Source organism: Passer domesticus, chromosome 1, assembly GCF_036417665.1.
Source record: "Passer domesticus isolate bPasDom1 chromosome 1, bPasDom1.hap1, whole genome shotgun sequence".
NCBI classification, from domain to species: domain Eukaryota; kingdom Metazoa; phylum Chordata; class Aves; order Passeriformes; family Passeridae; genus Passer; species Passer domesticus.
In genome coordinates, this window is record NC_087474.1 from 386,032 (window position 1) to 405,000 (window position 18,969).

An 18,969-nucleotide genomic window follows, 5' to 3' on the forward strand; every position below is an offset into this window, starting at 1 on the left:
GGAGTGGGACAGGACTGGGATGGGACAGGACTGGGAGCGGGATAGGACTGGGAGTGGGACAGGACTGAGATGGGACAGGACTGGGACGGGACAGGACTGGGAGCAGACAGGAATGGGACGGGACAGGACTGGGATGGGACAGGACTGGGACGGGACAGGACTGGGATGGGACAGGACTGGGAGTGGGACAGGACTGGGATGGGACAGGACTGGGAGTGGGACAGGACTGGGACGGGACAGGACTGGGACGGGACAGGACTGGGACGGGACAGGAACCAGGACTATGACAGACTGGCGTTGGGATTGGCTGCAGATTGGGATTAGGCTGGGATCGGCCTGGCCTGGGGCCGGTACTGAGCTAGCCTGGGCAGAGGGTTGGGCTGGGCTGGCACGGCAGGGCTGGGGCAGGGAGCTCCCCTGGAGCCCAGCTGGGCTGTGCCTGGACGCTGCTGCCCCACACGGCCCCGTGTCCTGGTGTCCCACTGTCCCTTGTCCCAGTGTCCTGGTGTGCCAGTGTCCCTAAATCCCGATGTCCCCGTGTCATGGTGTCCCCCTGTGCTTTACTCTGCTGTCTTGGTGTCTAAATGTACCCATGTCCCTGTGTCCCAGTGTCCCAGTGTCCTGGTAACCCAGTGTCCCCGTGTCCTCATGTCCAGGTGTCTTCATGTTCCGGTGTCTCCAAGTCCCCAAGTTCCTGTGTTCCCGTGTCCTGGTGTCCTTGTGACCCCGAGTCCCTGTGTCCCCATGTCCCCGTGTCCCCGTGTGGCACCTGTCGGGTGTGCGGCCTGGCTGCCAGGCGGGGCTGTCCCCGGGCTGTCCCCGGGCTGTCCCCGGTGGGGGGGCGGTGCGGGGCGTTGCGGGGATGCGGGGAGGGGGCGTGGCCCTGTGCCCGGTGGGCGTGGCAGGGGCGGGGCCGGGCGGGGCGGGGCCAAGGGCCCGCTGGGCGCCCCCGGGCGGGGCGGGGCGGGGGTCGCGGGCCCCCCCGCGGCCATTGGCTGCGCCGCGCTGGCCCCGCCCCCTCCCCGCTGTCAACACGCAGCGCCCGCCGGGCCAGGCCGAGCCGAGCCGAGCCGAGCCGAGCCGAGCCGAACCCAGCCCGGCCCAACAGAGCCCGGCCGCGCCCGCCCGAGCCCAGCCGAACGCGGCCGGGCCGAGCCGAGCCGAGCCCGGTGCAGCCGAGCCCAGCCGAACCCAGCCCAGCCGAACCGCGCCGAACCCCGCCGAGCTCGCCCGAGCTCAGCCGAACCGGGCCGGGCCGAGCCGCCGCAGCCGCACCGAACCGAACCGAAGCGGGCCGACCCGCGCCGCACCGCGCCGGCCGAGCCCGGCTCGGCCCGGCCGTTCCGAACGGCGCCGAGCCGTTCCGACCTGTTCCGGGCGGCGCCGAGCGCGCGGGGCGGGTCCCGGTCCCCCCCGGCCGCTCCGTGACTAAATAAGGCCGATGGCGCGGCGCGCACCGGGCGGCTAGAGCGGGGGGGCTCGGCCCCGCCGCCCCCCGGACCCGCCCCGGCCCCGCCGCTCCGCGCCGCGGCGGGCGGGGTGCGGCCCCGCGCCGGGAGGGCCCCCCCGGTGCCGGGGCCCCCCCGGAGCGGCGCCGTCCTTGGCTCAAGGGCAGCGGGACCCCCCGCGGCGCGGGGCCCCCCCGGGCCGGCCCCCCCGCCCCGCCGGCGCTGCCCATGGGCCCGGCACGATGCCGGTGCGGCGGGGGCACGTCGCCCCCCAGAACACCTTCCTGGACACCATCATCCGCAAGTTCGAGGGGCAGAGTGAGTGGGGGGCCCGGGGCGGGACCTGGGGGGCCCGGGCGGGATTGGGAGACACCGGGGAGCACCGGGGGGAGGGCGGTGAGGGGGCTGTGGCCCTGGGGGGGTTGAGGTGGCAGGGAGGGACCCTGCTGACCCGGGCGTGCGGCGTCCCCAGCTCCAGGTGGGCTTGGGGTGGCGGGGACAGACCGGCCTGGCGGGGATTGCTGCCCGCCCTGCCCTCCAGCCGCCCCTGCCTCGGGGGGGCCGGGACCGGGCCTTCCCCACCGCCCCCCAGGTGTGGAGCCCCCGCCGCCTGCTCAGGCTGCTGCGGGGCTGGGGGTGCCCTGGCCCGTGCCCCCCGCACTGCCCCGCAGCTGGTCAGGGGGGCCTGGCGGAGTGGGGGTCTGGGAGGCTCAAAATCTGGGGGTTCCCAGCGCCTCGCTGGGGTCAGGCCCTGGGCATCCCCGGCCTGGAGACAGGGCAGGGGTCTGGGGGGAGCGCTGCCCTGGGTCAGGCTGGGGGTGTCACCTGCTGGGGGACGGGCTGGGGCGGTGGGGGTCCCAGGGTCCCCATGGTAGTGCTGTCCTTAGGGGGTCTCTGCAGTTATGGGGGTCCCCGTGGTGATGAGGGGGTCCCAGAGTCCCTGCCCTTGGGGGGTCCCTGTGAGGTGTCTGCAGCGGCCGGGCCCCTGCCCTTGGGGGTCCCTGCAGGTCTGGGAGCCCCTGGGTCCCCGTGGTTATGGGGTCCCTGCTCTTTGGGGGTCCCTGCGGTGCTGGGAGCCCTTGGGTCCCCGTGGCTGTGGGGTCCCTGCTCTTGGGGGGTCCCTGCAGGGCTGGGAGCCCCTGGGTCCCCGTGGCTGTGGGGTCCCTGCTCTTGGGGGGTCCCTGCGGTGCTGGGAGCCCCTGGGTCCCCTGTGATGGTGGATCCCAGCGGTCCTGGGGTCCCCCCGGTGGGGATGGCACCAGCTGAGGGGTCCCCGGGGAGCGGGCGGGGGGACTCACGGTGTGCGTGTCCCCGGGGAGCGCAGAGCCGGGGGTCGATGGGTGCAGGGGACCCCGCCGCGGGCTGCCGGGCCGGGGGGCTCCGGCCTGACCCCCGCGCCTGTCCCGCCAGGCCGCAAGTTCATCATCGGGAACGCGCGCGTGGAGAACTGCGCCGTGATCTACTGCAACGAGGGCTTCTGCCGGCTCTGCGGCTACTCGCGGGCCGAGGTGATGCAGCAGCCCAGCACCTGCGAGTTCCTGCACGGCCCGCGCACGCAGCGCCGCGCCGCCGCGCAGATCGCCCAGGCGCTGCTGGGCGCCGAGGAGCGCAAGGTGGAGATCTGCTTCTACCGCAAGGATGGTACGGGCCGGGACCGCGGGGACCGCGGGCACAGCGGGCACAGCGGGGACAGCGGGCACAGCGGGGCTGCCCCTGCCGCCAGGGTGGCACTGCCCCGGGGACAGGGCTGGTGCCAGGAGCTGATGGCTCAGCTGGAGCCCGAGGGACCCTGGCAGCCCCGGGGGACCCTGGCAGCGCTCTCCAGCACCGTGGTGGCTCCCAGCAGGGTGCCAGCCTGGCACTGGTGGCCCCAGACGGGCACCAGCCCCCTGCGAGTCCTCGGCCCCTCCTGGTGCCATGGTGGCCACCACGTGGGGCCAGGGAGCCACCGGGTGTTGTGGGGGGCAGTGATCCCCGCAGGGGGGCTGTGTCACCTGCAGCAGGGACAGGGGAGCACATAGAGGGGCTGTGTCACCTGCAGCAGGGACAGGGGAGCACTGGGCAGGGCTGTGTCACCTGCAGCAGGGACAGGGGAGCACATAGAGGGGCTGTGTCACCTGCAGCAGGGACAGGGGAGCATGGGGGGGGCTGTGTCACCTGCAGCAGGGACAGGGGAGCAGGTGGCAGGGCTGTGTCACCTGCAGCAGGGACAGGGGAGCAGTGGGCAGGGCTGTGTCACCTGCAGCAGGGACAGGGGAGCAGGTGGGGGGCTGTGCCACCTGCAGCAGGGACAGGGGAGCAGTGTGCTGAACTGGGGTCACAGTGCCACCATCCCCGGGGTTGTGTGGAGCACTGGGCAGGTGACACCCCGGTCCCCCTGTCCCCAGAGCCCGGGCCGGGCTGGCTCCCCGCCTTGGCAGTGCTGGTGCTTCCCCTGGCCGTGGCCCCGTGCCAGTGCCAGGTGTCCCGGCTGTCACCACAGCTGTCCCGGCTCTGGGCACAGGGCCCCGGTTCCGGTGCCGGAGTAAACAAAGCTGGTGCCAGCTGCCATGCGGAGCCACCGTGGAGCCCGCGAGGTGGGCTGGGGCCACAGGCACCCTGCTGGCCCTGGCACCCTCGCCGTGCCGCGGGGCTGTGCCTGGCACGCCCCCGTGCCCCTTGGACTGTGCCGTGCCAGGGCTCCGGGGCACAGCTGGCCACGGGTGCCCCCCTGGAGCCTTGTTGTGCCCCCGTTGGGGTGACACTGGTCGGCCTGCTGGGTGCCACAGGGGTGGGGGAAATGGGGCCCTCCTTGGGCCCCCAGAGAGCCCGACACCCCCAGCTGTGCCCCCCGAGCAGCGTGGGGGTCTCGCCCCTTGGCAGCCCTCGCGTGCTGCCAGGGAGAGGTGGGACAGGGGGTCCCAGCAGTGATGAGGGGTCCCAGCCCCTGGGAGCCGCTGTGGGGCCCATGGGGAAGTGTGGTGGGGGCGCTGGGGGTGCTCTGGGAGCCCCACCGGGACAGGGCAGTCCATGGGGACCGGCTGTCCCCTGGGCTGGGGAGGGAGCCTGGCAGTGAGGTGGCTCTGGGGGTCCTGGGCCCCTTGGCCAGCGGCTGCTGCGGGGGGTGCCGGCCCTGGGGGCTGCACTGGTGCCACCGTGGGGGTCTCCTGCCCGCGCCAGCCGCCGTGTGAGGATGCTGGGGGGGGTTCACTCACTGCACCGGGCCCCCCAGGCGCCGTGGGGCAGGGACCCTGCTGCCGGTGGCTCCGGCGTGCCCGGTGCTCCCGCTGTCGCTGCCGCTCCCGGGGTGCCCTGGGGACCGTGGTGCGGTGCCCAGCGGTGCCCTGCAGCCCCCGGCCGAGCCCCCCGGTGTCCCGGTGCCGCGTCCTGGCGGCCGGAGCCGCGCTGGAGCCGCCGCCGCTGCTGCAGCCATTTGTCTTGGCGACGGGTTGTTTACGGAGCCGGGGACGCGCGGGGGTCACGCCGCCCGTGGGGCACCTGCGTCCCGCGGGGACACCTCGGGGACCCCGGGCTGCGGGGGGCGGGGAGGGGGCACCCGCGCCCCCAGTGCTGCTGTGGCCTTTGGGGACCCCCCGTGCGCGGCCCCCGCTGCTGGTGGGGGGTGGGACCTTGTCCCTGTGCCACCTCGGGCTGTGGGGTGCCCTGTGCCACAGGGGTGTCCCCAGCCTGGGGGTGCAGGGGGCTCCTCGGTGCGGGCCCCCGGGCAGTGGGTGCGGTCAGGGGGTGCAGGGATGGGGGAACAGGGATGTCCCCCACTTTGGGGGCCCTGGTGCCCCGTGGCGGTCACGGGGAGCGCTGGGGGTGCTGGGGTGCAGTGAGGGGGTGCAGGGATTTGGGGAACAGGGATGTCCCCCACTTTGGGAGCCCTGGTGCCCCGTGGCGGTCACGGGGAGCGCTGAGGGTGCAGCGAGGGGGTGCAGGGGGATTTGGGGCACAGCTCTGGAGGTCGGCAGTGCACTGAGGGGGCCAAGGGGCGGTCCCCTTGCAGCGGGGTGTCCTGTGTCACTGCGGTGCCCCCGTGCCCCCCGGACAGCCCCCGGCAGCCGGACCCGAGCTGTGCGGGAGCCGCCGTGCCCGCGGGTGGGTGCCGCGGGTCCCCCGGGGGCGCTGGCTCGGCCGGGACCCCGCGGGAGCCCGGGGCCACCCTGTGCCCCGCCGTGCTGGCCCCCGGCCCCGCGCGCGTCGGGGAATCCCCCCGCCGCGGGCACGGGAGCAGGGACGGTGCCAGCTGGCACCCGCCGTGCCAGCCTGCCGGGCCCGGCGCCAGCGGGGGGACACCGGCAGCGGGGACTCGGCGCTCGGCGTCACCCGCGTGTCCCCCCGGCACCACCCGCCCGTGTCCCCGTAGGGCGAGGGGTGCCGGGGGGAGCAGGGAGCCCCCCCATCCCCCAGAGGGTGCCCCGGGCTGCCCTGAGCACCCCCGGGTCCCCCCGCCCCAGCTGTGGCACCGGATTAACGCCACAGCTGTTAACGAGTTCTGAGCGGCTTAACCCTGCCCGGCACCCCCAGAGCCCCCCCGGCCCCCCCCGGCGCCGCTGCCCACGCACAGACCTGCCACGACATGCGGGGGGAGAAAGGGGGCACCCCGCCGTTCCGTGCCTCAGTTTCCCCCGCGCTGCAGCTGCAGCGGGGCTGCCTGGTGGGGTCAGTGTTGGGGGGCAGGCGGGAACGGGGTTCAGCAGGGATGGGGGGCGGCAGGGGGTGCCCGGCAGGGACAGGGGCAGTGTCTCCAGGGCTGCCCTCCCCGGTGGGGGTGCCACCCCCGTGTCACTGACCCCCCTCCCCACAGGCAGCTCCTTCCCATGCCTGGTGGACGTGGTGCCGGTGAAGAACGAGGATGGCACCGTCATCATGTTCATCCTCAACTTCGAGGCCGTGAGGGAGCCTGAGCCCGGGGAGGCCCCGACCCCCAGCACCAACCACTGGGTCACCCCGGCCCCCTGGGGCCCGGCAGGTATGGGGACAGGGACACTGGGTCACACCAGGTGTGGGGACAGGGACACTGGGTCGCCCCTGGTATGGGGACAGGGACACTGGGTCACTCCAGGTGTGGGGACAGGGACACCAGGTCATATCCAGGTGTGGGGCGGACAGGGACAGCGGGTCACCCCAGCTATGGGGGACAGGGACACTGGGTCACCCCTGGTATGGGGACAGGGACTCAAGGTTACCCCCAGGTGTGGGGACAGGGCCACCGGGTCACCTCCAGGTGTGGGGACAGGGACACTGGGTCCCCCCCCCCTCCTGGTTTCCTGCAGGGGAGTGGGCTTAGTGCCCCGGGCTGTGTCAGCCCATGTCCTGCTGGCCCCGTGTCCCAGGTGCTGCTTGGGGGCCATGGGGAGAGTGGCAGCACGGTGGGGAGGGGGCTCAGACCCTGTCCCGGCCCAGCCCAGGCTGCGGCTGAGCCCCATGGCTGCAGCAGCGCGGTGCCGGGCTCTGGAGCTGGCTGCTGCCCTGGGCAGCCCTGCTGAGCCCGGCCCTGCTGAGCCCGGCCCTGCTGAGCCCGGCCCTGCTGAGCCCGGCCCGGCTGAGCCCGGCCCTGCTGAGCCCGGCCCTGCTGAGCCCGGCCCGGCTGAGCCCGGCTCTGCTGAGCTGGCCCTGCTGAGCCCGGCCCGGCTGAGCCCGGCCCTGCTGAACCCGGCCCTGCTGAGCCCGGCCTGGCTGAGCCCGGCTCTGCTGAGCCCGGCCCTGCTGATCCCGGCCTGGCTGAGCCCGGCTCTGCTGAGCTGGCCCTGCTGAGCCCGGCCCGGCTGAGCCCGGCCCTGCTGAGCCCGGCTCTGCTGAGCTGGCCCGGCTGAGCCCGGCCCTGCTGAGCCCGGCCTGGCTGAGCCCGGCCCGGCTGAGCCCGGCCCGGCTGAGCCCGGCCCTGCTGAGCCCGGCCCTGCTGAGCCCGGCCCGGCTGAGCCCGGCCCTGCTGTCCCCAGGCCGCAGCCGCTCCCTGCGCCTGAAGCTGCTGGCGCTCACGGGCAGCCGCCAGTCGCTGCCCCCCGAGCCCGCGGAGCCCCCGGACGTGGTGGTCGTGGACCCGGGGGTCGCGGAGCCGCTGGCCGCGGAGCCCGCCGGCGACTCGGGCCCTGAGGACGCGTCCTCGTCGCTGGAGCCCGGCGCCGGGGACCGTGCCGAGGACGAGGCGGCGCTGATGGGGGACCCCGAGCCGCCGGTGCCGCCGTCGCCGCGGGCCGAGCGCCTGGCGCTGGCCTTCGCCAACCACAGCCTGGCCCGGAGCCGCTCCCGGGAGCGCCGGTCCCGGGAGAGCCTCCGCAGCCTCCGCCGCGCCTCGTCCGTGGATGACATCGAGGCCATGAAGGGGGACGGGGACAAGCGCTGCCACAGCCGCCACGCCAGCGCCAGCGCCGGCCTGCAGCGCGGCTCCAGCACCGGTACGGGCCCGGGGACAGCCACCGGGGCTGGGGACACGCCGGGGACCCTGGTGACACCCATCCCACTGCCCCCCAGCAGGGGCTGGGGACCCCCGCGTCACCCTGGACCCTCCTCGCCCGTCCTGCAGCCCCTGAGCCGAGGGTGGAGTCACCGGGGGAGTCACCCGGGGAGTCACCCTGGGATCACCTCGGGAGTCACCCCGGGGGTCACCCTGGGATCACCTCGGGAGTCACCCCGGGGGTCACCTCGGGAGTTACCCGGGGAGTCACCCTGGGAGTCACCCTGGGATCACCTCGGGAGTCACCCTGGGAGTCACCCCGGGGGTCACCCTGGGATCACCTCGGGAATCACCCTGGGATCCCCTCGGGAGTCACCTCGGGAGTCACCCTGCTGGCCCCAGAGCTCGTTAAGCGTATTAAGATAAGGACAATCATTGTAATGACATTAAAGGTAACTGAGAGCAGCTCGGCAGGTCCCTGGGGGTGGTGGCACAGGCTGGGGGTCCGCCCTGCCCTGGGGCTCCACATTCCCTTCACCGGCCGCGGGACCGACCCCTGGGGGCTGTGGGATCCCCCAGGGGCCAGGGGACGCCAGGGTGGCGGTGACAGTGTCGGTGTGTCCCCCGCAGGCGCGGTGGCCGCGGTGCGCAGCGCGCTGCTCAACTCCACGTCGGACTCGGACCTGGCGCGGTTCCGGGCCATCGGCCGCATCCCCCAGATCACCCTCAACTTCATGGACCTGCAGCCGGGGGGGCTCCTGGCCCCGCCGCCGGCCCCCCGCCCCATCATCGCCCCCACCAAACTGCGCGACCGCACCCACAACGTCACCGAGAAGGTCACACAGGTGAGACCCGGGCGGGGGGACGGGTCACACAGGTGACACAGGTGACACCGGTGAGCCCTGGGGCTGTGGAGGGCCCCGGGCTTGGGTGGGAGCTGACTGGGTGATGCTGGAGGTGCAGGAGGTGCCAGAGGTGGCCAAGTGGTGGCAGAGGCTACCAGGGAATGCCGTAGTGGCTGCTGGAGGTGGCCAGGTGACAGCAGGTGACAGCAGGTGCCAGAGGTGCAGAGATGGCTGGGCTGACCGTGGCATCCGGACAGTTTCGGTGACGGTGTGGCCAGGCTGTGCCAAGATGGCCCAGCAGTGACAACGTGTCCCAGCAGTGACAAGATGTCCAGGCAGTGCTGGAGCTGGCCGAGTGGTGCCAAAGGGCCTGGGTGATGCCAGAAGTGTCCGGGTGGTGCCAAAGTGCCCGGGTGATGCCAGAAGTGCCCGGGTGATGCCAAGGTGGCTCGGTGGTGCTGGGGGGACTGGCCGGGCGTCTGACTGTGGTGTTGTGGGGCGGTGGGCGCCGTGCCCGGGGGCAGCCGGGTCCAGGACAGGCCCTGGGGGTCTCCTGGTGGGGTGCAGGGGGCAGACACTCGCCGGTGCCGCCGTGCCCCTCTCCCGGTGCCCCTCTCCCGGTGCCCCTCTCCCCGGTGCCCCTCCCCGGTGCCCCTCTCCCGGTGCCCCTCTCCCCGGTGCCCCTCTCCGGTGCCCCTCTCCGGTGCCGTGCCTGCCGGGTGCCAGGCCCTGGCGGCCGCCGCTAATCCGCGGCCCGTTGTGTAACCGCCATCTGCCGCGGGAGCAGGAGGCGCCGCTTAATTACACCCTGATTTCCCTGCGCTAATGATCCGGGGGGGGGGTCGGGGCACCGGGCATCCCCGGGGGGCTGTGCGGGTGGGGGACGCGCGGGCTGTCCCGCCCCCGGTGTCCCCGAGCCCGGCCGGGGCTGTCCCCGGGGTCCCCGGCAGCTGGCGGGGGACGGGGCGGCCCCGGCGCATCTGCCCGGCCCCCCGGCTCCCCCCGGCCCCCCCGGCTCCCCCCGGCTCCCCCCGGCCCCCCCGGCCCCCCGGCTCCCCCCGGCCCCCCCGGCTCCCCCCGGCTCCCCCCGGCCCCCCCGGCTCCCCCCGGCCCCTCGGCTCCCCCCGGCTCCCCCCGGCCCCCCGGCTCCCCCCGGCCCCGCACCTGCCCGCACACGTGAGGGACCCGGGGCACCCCCGTTCCCCCCGGAGCTCCCGGCCCCGCCGCCGGGCTCCGGCCGCTCCCGCAGGGCCTCGGGGGGGCGGCGGGACCCTCTGTGGGCTGAGGGACCCCTCTGGGGGGGCACCCCCTCACTCCGCATCCCGACCCCCCGGATCCTCTTGATTGCCTCGGCCGTGGTTAATTGTGCCGCGGGGGTGACGCTGCGCTCTCCCTTCCCCGCCGCCCCGCGGGGCCGTGAGGGGACACGGGGGACACGGGGGGCTCGGCTGCGGCCACCGGGCCGGGCTCTGCCCCCCGGCACGGCGCGGGAGTCTCGGGGGCCCCCCGGCTGTGCGGTGGGCACGGACACGGGGGACGCGGGAGCTGCGGCGTGGGGCTGTCCCCGCTCGGGCACGGCGAAGCCCCTCGGGTGGGTGGCGCTGGGGACGCGGTGTCCCCGCAGCGGCACCGTGATTCACCCGCGGGGCCGGAGCCAAGCGCCCGTCAAGGTCACCGCGCGCTGGGTGACACTGACAGGGGCCTGGTGTGCCGGCTGTGTCCGTGACACCCCACGGCTCGTGGGACCCCCAGAACTGCCGCTGTGCTCTGGAGGGGATCCCCGCGTGGGGCAGGATAGGGCGGGGGGACCCCAGAGCCACGCAGGGTGTGTGGGGACCCGGCGGTGCCACCAGCCGGGGGGTGCCACGGGACATCGCTGGCTCTTGGGGACACCAGGGACCCCCTGGCGGGACGAGTCCTGCCGACCCCGGCCCCGCTGGCAGCGGCTGGGTGTGCGGGGGCGCTGCCCCCGGGTCCCTCTGGTGGGGCTGGGGGTGCCGGGGGGCGCAGCCGCGGGGCGCTGCCAGGGCTGGGCAGTGGCCAGGGACACGGGGACAGCGGGAGCCGTGAATCAGCCGGGGCTGCCAGGGCCAGCTCACCGCCACCGTCACCGGCCGTGTCCCCGTCACCGGCCTTGTCCCCAGCATCGCTGTCCTTGTCCCCAGCGCCGCTGTCCCCATCCCCATCGCGCTGTGCCGGTCACATTTCGGGGCTCGCTCCGGGGCTGGGGGCCGCAGGTGCCGCCTGGCAGCGGGGAGGGGGTGGCAGCGGGGGGGGCCCGGTGCCGCGGACCCCCGCGCCCGCCCCGGAGTCCCCGCGGGGCCGCTCCCGGGCGCTCCCGGTCCCTCCTCCGGGGAGTGGCGACGGCTGGAGCCGGGGGGGGCCCGGCGGGGAGGGCTCGGGGGGTCCCGCCCCGCTCCATCTGCCGCGCGCAGGGCGGGCCGGGGGCGGCGGGGGGGGCGCGGGGACCCCCGAGCGCGGCCATGGCCCCGGCGCGGCGCGACAGCGGCGAGCGCCCCGACGGCGAGCGGCGGGAGCGGGTCCGCCGCGCCGTGCGGGTGTCCAGCCTGGTGGCACAGGAGGTACGGGCGCCGGGGGGCGCGGGGGGGCTCTGGGGAGGGTCCCCCGCGGGGGTCGGGGTGCCGTTGTGCTTTCCCCGCGCCGGGATGGAGGGGATGGGGCGCGGGGACGGCGGCGGGCGCTGCTGGCGGCTCCGGGGGGCACCGGGGGGCTCTGAGGGTCCCCCCGCGGCACAAACGGGGTCCCGCAGGCACAGGGGACCAGGGGTGTCCCCGTGCCGGGATGGGGGGAGGGCGGCGGGCACCGGGGATCGCGGCCGGAGGGTTTGGACGGGTTTGGGGGCCTCGGGATTTTTTGGGGGGGTCTCCCCCCACGGCGGGAACAGGGACCCGCCATTTGTCCTGCCACGCGTGGGGGCTGTCCCCGCGGTGTCCCCACGCCGGGCTGGGCGGCATGGAACAGGGGTCGGCGCTGGGGGTCGCAGCAGGCTCTGAGGGGCTGGGGGGGCCCGAGGAGACCTGGGGGGTCCCCCTGGGGGAGCGGCTCCTGCAGCCCCTCCCGCCCTCAGGGCTGTGGGGTACCGGGGGCGCTGGCGGCTGTGGTGGGCGACTCTGGGGGCGCAGGGGGATCTGCAGCCCCCCAGTGCCCTCGGGGGTTGGGGGTGTAACCCCCTCGTGGTCCCCACTGCCCACCTGGTGCCACGGCCGGGCCTGGTTCTGTGTCCCGCTGTGCCATGGTGGCTTGTGGGGTGGCAGGGAGTACGGCTGGTGGCCTCTGCGGTGTCCCAGGGGGTCCCCGGTGTGTCCCAGGGGGTCCCAGGTGTGTCCCAGGGGGTCCCCGGTGTGTCCCAGCTCCTCGTAGCTGTGCAGTGCCCGTGGCTTTGGGGTGGCTGCGGGTCAGTGCCAGCGTCACCGGGCCGGGGTCGGGCTGGGGCGGGCGCACCGCCCCCAGGGACGTCACCCCGTCCCCCAGGGACGTCACCCCGTCACGGGGCTTGTCCCCCACGGTGCCACGGGTGCCACAGGCAGCGGGTGCCACTGTCGCTGCCCGCCCGGGGCGGCCCGTGTCGCCGTGCCCATGTCGGGGGGTCCCGAGGGGGCTGCGACGCCGCAGCTCAGTGCCGTGAGTACCCGGGGACAGCGGGGACAGCGTGGGGAGGGGGCGGTGGGGGTCCCCAGCCCCGGGGCGTCTCCCGTGTCGGGGTGTCCCCGCGCTGCTCCGGTGTCACCCGGCCGTAGCCGGTGCTGCCCCGGTGCTGGCCAGGTCGGGTGACACCAGCCAGGCGGCCGGGGTGTCACGGGGTCAGCGTCCCTCCGGCTGGGGGTGTCCCCGGGGCTCCCAGCGCCTCGGGGTCCGTGACAAGGGGGGTGGCAGTGTTCAGGCTGGGGAGCTCTGGGGGTCTTAGACCCTGCTGGGGCATTGAGGGGGGTGCCAGGGCCTGGTTAGGGCACGTGTGGGGTGCCCAGGGAGGTGTGGGGTGCCCAGGGAGGTGTGGGGTGCCTGCCAGGGCTGCTGCTGGGTGCCTGCTGGGGCAGGATTTGGGCCTCTGTGGCTGTGGGGCACTCGTTGGGACAGGATATGGGGCTCTGTGAGTGTGGGGTCCCTGCTGGGGCAGGATCTGGGGCTCTGTGGCTGTGGGGTCCCTGCTGGGGCAGGATCTGGGGCTCTGTGGTCCCTGCTGGGGTAGGATTTGGAGCTCTGGGACTGTCAGGTCCCTGCTGGGGCAGGATTTGGGGTTCTGTGAGTGTGGGGTCCCTGCTGGGGCAGGATTTGGGGATCCGGGGGTCCCTGCTGGGACAGGATTTGGGGCTCTGTGGCTGTGGGGTCCCAGGCAGAGCCGGGGTGGGGGTCCCTGCCGGGTGCTGGGGGCCGTGGCATCCGAGCTGGGCGAGCCCGGGGGGAGCAGGGGCTGGGCAGTGTCGGGGGGCTCTGGGGGCCCCGGGGGCTCAGCAGGGTCTCGGGGGGCTCAGCAGGGTCTCGGGGGGCTCAGCAGGGTCTCGGGGGGCTCTGGGGCCCCGGGGGCTGTGGCGCCCCCCTGTCCCGCGCGGTATTTGGGGTGCCCGTGGGCGCGGGTGTCTGGGTCGCGGCAGGTGCGGCGCCGGCTGTCCCGGGGGGCGGGGGGTGGCGGTGTCACCGCAGGTGTCGGGGACGCGTCACCGGGGCGGGACGTGTCGCCGCGTGCTGCCGAACGTGTCACCGGCACCGCCGCCATCTGTGTCACCGTGACTGACGGGTGTCGGGGCGGGGGGTGGCACCGGGCCCGGGGGGTCGGGGTGTCGCCGCGGGTCGGCCCCGTCCCGACACACGCGACAGGGGCGGGGGTCCCCAACCCCTCTGCAGGGCACCCCGATGGTGCTGGCACGGGGAGCGGGGAGGGGCTGGGGGCTGTCCCCGCGGCTGGGGGACATTTGGGCTGGGGGCTGATCCCAAAACTGGGGGACATTTGGGCGGGGGGTGCACTGGGGGGCTCACAGGTGTACCTGCTGCGCGGGGGTGCCCTTTGGGGGGCTGTGGCTGCCTGGGGGTCCCGGTGACTCTGCCGTGCCCTCCGTCCCTGCCCAGCTCCTGCGGGGCCGGGGGTCCCCGTGAGGGTCACTTGGGGGGAGCCCGGGTGGGCTGTGGGACACCCCCACGGGGCCGCACGGCTCGGGGGTGTCCATAGACGGCGGGACCCCCCCCCCCAGCCCCGGGGCCTTCCGCGGGCCCGGTCCCCCGCCCCCCGCGCCGCAGGCCGGGATTTGTCCCACTTTGCGGCGGCAGCTGCGATAAATTTAGCGGCGGGAGCGGCTGGTGGCTGGAGCCGCCCCCCGCCCTCCCCCGCTGCCCCCCGCGCCCCCCGCCCTCCCAGCCGCCACCGCCGGGGGGCTCCCGGGGGTTGGGGTCCCCCCCAGGGCCTCCCTGGGGACACCCCCTGGCCCCGCGGGGGCTCTGTGCCCCGGGACCTGCCACCCCCGTGTCCCCGTCACCCCCCGGGGCTCGGGGGGTTGGGGTGCGGCCCCCCAGGAGGGGCTGGGGGCGGCCGCGGTGGCCTCGTCCCTCCGCGTGGGGACACGGGTGGCACGGGAATCCCCCGCGTGGGGGTGGCGGCCGTGACGCAGGAGCCGCCGTGTGTCCCCGTGCTGTCACCGCGTGTCACCGCGTGTCCCGGCGCTGTCACCACGCGTGCCAGCGCCGCCGCCGTGTGTCCCCGGGGCGGTGTCACCGCGTGTCACCGCGTGTCACCGCGTGTCGCGGTGCCATCACTGCGTGTCCCTGGCGCCGTGTGCCCGTGTCACCGCGTGTCACCGTGCCCAGTGCCATCCCCCCGGGGCTGCTCCCGCTGCTCCGCGGGGCCACCGCGGCCCCTGGGGACAGAGGTGACGGGGCCTTGTCCCGGGGGGCGGTGGCAGTGGGGGACGTGTCCTGGCTGGGATGGGAGCGCATCCCGGGCTGTGGGCACCGCACGGGCGGGGACATCCCTGGCGTGTCCCTGGCGTGTCCCTGGCGTGTCCCGGTGTGTCCCCCGCGTGTCCCTGGCACAGTGTGTCCCTGAGCCCTGCTCGGTGCCATGGACAGCTCTCCCCGCACACCTGGGCCAGGTGCGGGTGCCCGGGTGCCCTCGGGGTGCCCTCGGGGTGCCCGGGGGATGCCCGGGGGCTGTGGCATGTCCCACCCCGTGCCGTGCCGCCCGAGGGCACGCGCAGCCGCAGCGGTGTCCCCGCGGTGTCCCCGCGTGCCGGGGGTCCCGGGGGTCCCGGGGGTCCCGGGGGGCCGGGGGGGCAGCCCGGGCCGTGCCGTGCCAGCCGCAGCGGAGCAGCCTGGGAAAAATTTCCGCCCCAATAATTCCCGTCGGCTCCGGCGGAGCGTGGCTGGCGCGCCGCGCCGGGGTCCCGCTGCCACCGGGGGTCCCGCTGCCACCGCGGGCCCGGGGCACGCCATGGGCACGGCGCCGGGGCCGGGGGGTCCCCGGCAGCCCCGGGCCGGCGGGGGCTGAGCCCTGCGCCCCCCGAGGATGCTGCCCGCGCTGCTGCAGCTGCTGCAGGAGCTGCCGGGCGCCCCCCCCGCGCCCCCCCGCGCCGGGCCGCCCCCCGGGCCCTGCCCCATGCCCGGGGTCCCGCTCCGCAGCGCCTGCCCGGGGCTCCGCCGCCACGGCACCGGACGGCGGGAGAAGGTACCGGCGCCGCCCCTCCCGCCCCCGGGGATGGCGGGGGTGCCGCGAGGGTGGGGGGCTCTGTGCCCCCCGAGACCCGCCGGGGCTGTGGGGGGCTCGGGCCGCGTCCTCGGCACTCTTCGGGGGGATGGGGGCTTACATAAAGCATGACGGGGACACCCCGGCCCCCCCGGTCCCCTCGGGGCTGGGGCCGATGGGGGGGGTGGGTGGTGCCCATCCCCTCCCGTGGGGCAGCAGCGGATGGAGCCCCACGATGGGCCTGGAGGGACAAGGGGACCCCGGGGGTGCGGGGGGCACCGAGACCCCCCCCAGGGCAGAAGGGAGGCGGTGACCCCTGTGGGGCACGGGAGGGGGGGCCGGGGTCAGCCCCTTCCCTCTCCCCCCTGCCGTGGGGCTGGGGGGCTGATGGACCCCGTGGCACCCCCGAGCATCACCCAGACCCCGCAGAGACCCCGGGGTTGTGCCCGGGACGTGCAGGAGTTCTGCACAGGGACTGGCACCTGGGGAGGGGTCTGTGCCCGCCAGACGGAAATGCCGGGGGGGGCCGTGCCCCCCGAGGGGGGTGGCCATGGCTGGGGGCACGGAGCTGGGCATGGAAAAGGGCACGGAGCTGGGCACGGAAAAGGGCACGGAGCTGGGCACAGAGCTGGGGGCACGGAGCTGGGCACAGGGCTGGGCACAGAGCTGGGCACGGAGCTGGGCATAGAGCTGGGGACAGAGCTGGGTACAGAGCTGGGGACGGAGCTGGGGGCACGGAGCTGGGTACAGAGCTGGGTACAGAGCTGGGCACAGAGCTGGGTACAGAGCTGGGTACAGAGCTGGGTACGGAGCTGGGCATAGAGCTGGGGACAGAGCTGGGTACAGAGCTGGGGACGGAGCTGGGGGCACGGAGCTGGGTACAGAGCTGGGTACAGAGCTGGGCACAGAGCTGGGGACAGAGCTGGGTACAGAGCTGGGCACAGAGCTGGGGACAGAGCTGGGTACAGAGCTGGGGACAGAGCTGGGCACGGAGCTGGGCACAGAGCTGGGCACGGAGCTGGGGACAGAGCTGGGCACAGAGCTGGGCACAGAGCTGGGCACGGAAAAGGGCACAGAGCTGGGCATGGAGCTGGGCACAGAGCTGGGCACAGAGCTGGGCACGGAGCTGGGCACAGAGCTGGGTACAGAGCTGGGTACAGAGCTGGGTACAGAGCTGGGCACGGAGCTGGGCACAGAGCTGGGCACGGAGCTGGGCACAGAGCTGGGTACAGAGCTGGGCACGGAGCTGGGCACAGAGCTGGGGGCACGGAGCTGGGCACGGAGCTGGGCACAGAGCTGGGTACAGAGCTGGGGACAGAGCTGGGCACAGAGCTGGGCACAGAGCTGGGTACAGAGCTGGGCATGGAGCTGGGCACAGAGCTGGGTACGGAGCTGGGTACAGAGCTGGGCACAGAGCTGGGCACGGAGCTGGGCACGGAGCTGGGCACAGAGCTGGGGGCACGGAGCTGCGCATGGAGCTGGGGGCACAGAGCTGGGTACAGAGCTGGGCACAGAGCTGGGCCCAGGCAGCATCGTGTCTGTGGCTGTTCGGGGTGGGAGCTGCCCTGGCAGTATTTCTGGGGCAGGAGGGGGTTGTGGGGCAGCTCTGGGGAATGAAGGGGCTTTGTCCCCCCTGTGCCCCCCTGGCACCCCTGGTCACACGTGGTGGTGTCCCTGCACCCCTCGTGGCCTGTGCTGGGGTCCCTCTGCCCCCCCAGTCACTGAACCTTGCTTTTGGGAAGGGCCTTGAGGACCACGAGCTCCAGGGATGAGCCAGGTCCCCACCTGTCCCCAGGCCGGGCTCGGAGCCCTGCAGCAGCACTGCCCCCCCGCAGCCCCCCAGTGCCCTCCCTTGCCCTTTGGGGGTCCCACCTCACCCCGGAGTGTCACAGCCCTGCTGAGGCTGTAAAGGCCCCCCAGAATGACCCACCCGGGCCAAGACCCCCAGCCCAGGCCCCAGGCACCCACTGGTCGGGGTTTGGGGTGGGAGGGGCTGTCCTGTGGGTGTTGGGGTGCAGGCCCGAGCCCCTGTCCCCCCCATCCCAGGTGCTGTCCCTGGGTGCTGACGTGCTCCCCGAGTACAAGCTGCAGGCGCCGCGCATCCACCGCTGGACCATCCTGCACTACAGCCCCTTCAAGGCCGTGTGGGACTGGCTCATCCTGCTGCTGGTCATCTACACGGCCATCTTCACGCCCTACTCGGCCGCCTTCCTGCTCAGCGACTCCGAGGAGGCGCAGCGCCACCAGTGCGGCTACTCCTGCAGCCCGCTCAACGTGGTGGACCTCATCGTGGACATCATGTTCATCATCGACATCCTCATCAACTTCCGCACCACCTACGTCAACTCCAACGAGGAGGTGGTCAGCCACCCCGCCAAGATCGCCATCCACTACTTCAAGGGCTGGTTCCTCATCGACATGGTGGCCGCCATCCCCTTCGACCTGCTCATCTTCGGCTCCGGCTCCGAGGAGGTGACATGGGGACACTGCTCTGGGGGTGCAGCCGTGCCCCCAGTGCTGGGGTGGCTGTGGGGTGGGTGGTGGGTGCTGCTCTGGGGGTGCAGCCGTGCCCCCGGTGCTGGGGTGGATGTTGGGGTGGTGGGTGCTGCTCTGGGGGTGCAGCCGTGCCCCCGGTGCTGGGGTGGATGTTGGGGTACTGGGTGCTGCTCTGGGGGTGCCAGCCGTGCCCCTGGTGCTGGGGTGGATGTGGGGTGCTGGGTGCTGCTCTGGGGGTGCAGCCGTGCCCCCGGTGCTGGGGTGGCTGTGGGGTGCTGGGTGCTGCTCTGGGGGTGCAGCCGTGCCCCCAGTGCTGGGGTGGATGTTGGGGTGCTGGGTGCTGCTCTGGGGGTGCCAGCCGTGCCCCCAGTGCTGGGGTGGATGTTGGGGTGCTGGGTGCTGCTCTGGGGGTGCAGCCGTGCCCCCAGTGCTGGGGTGGATGTTGGGGTGGGTGGTGGGTGCTGCTCTGGGGGTGCAGCCGTGCCCCCGGTGCTGGGGTGGCTGTGGGGTGCTGGGTGCTGCTCTGGGGGTGCCAGCCGTGCCCCTGGTGCTGGGGTGGATGTTGGGTGCTGGGTGCTGCTCCTGGGGAAGTGCCTGGGGGTCCCTCATGCACCCACCAGTGCCCCCCCGAACCCCCCCCAGACCAGCTTTGCTCTGGGTGGGACATGGGGACACCCGGGGCTGCTGTGGGGAGAGGGGCAGGGGCTCATGGCACGCCCTGCCCTGCCAGGGCTCTGTGGCAGCTCTCTGGCTCTGCTGTCCCGGTGACCTCCCTGTGCTCCCTCCCCACACACCTGCGCCCTGGGGGGCTCCTGGGGCAGGGGGAGCCCCCAGAACGGAGGGGCCTGGCTGGGGGCAGGGACCCCCCACCCCTTTGGGGTTCTGAGGGTCTCTTCACTGTCACCCCCTCCTGTTTCCTGTCCCCCAGACCACGACACTGCTGGGGCTGCTGGTGTGGGGAGAGAACATGGAACCCCCTCTCCCTTCTGCAGCTCCCTGGGATATCCCCACCCCCGTAACCCTTTCTGTGCCGTTCCCCAGACCGTCGGGCTGATGTGGGGAGAGAGGATGGAGCCTCCCTCTCCGTTCTGTGGGTCCCCGGGGTGTCCCCAC

General features: G+C 74.4%; 1 protein-coding gene across 4 annotated transcripts in view; it reads left to right on the forward strand.

The window, feature by feature from the left end:
• Positions 1 to 1,037: 1,037 nt before the first annotated feature.
• The window catches only part of KCNH2 (potassium voltage-gated channel subfamily H member 2), a 28,605-nt gene continuing 10,673 nt past the window's right edge, over positions 1,038 to 18,969 (forward strand). For all 4 annotated transcript variants that reach the window (XM_064409451.1, XM_064409527.1, XM_064409675.1 and 1 more), the window contains exons 1-6: positions 1,038 to 1,766; positions 2,859 to 3,089; positions 6,238 to 6,402; positions 7,373 to 7,828; positions 8,458 to 8,672; positions 17,407 to 17,832. In XM_064409451.1, the coding sequence (XP_064265521.1) occupies positions 1,691 to 1,766; positions 2,859 to 3,089; positions 6,238 to 6,402; positions 7,373 to 7,828; positions 8,458 to 8,672; positions 17,407 to 17,832 (1,569 nt within the window). In that variant the 5' untranslated portion in view covers positions 1,038 to 1,690. The remainder of the gene's footprint in view (positions 1,767 to 2,858; positions 3,090 to 6,237; positions 6,403 to 7,372; positions 7,829 to 8,457; positions 8,673 to 17,406; positions 17,833 to 18,969) is intronic.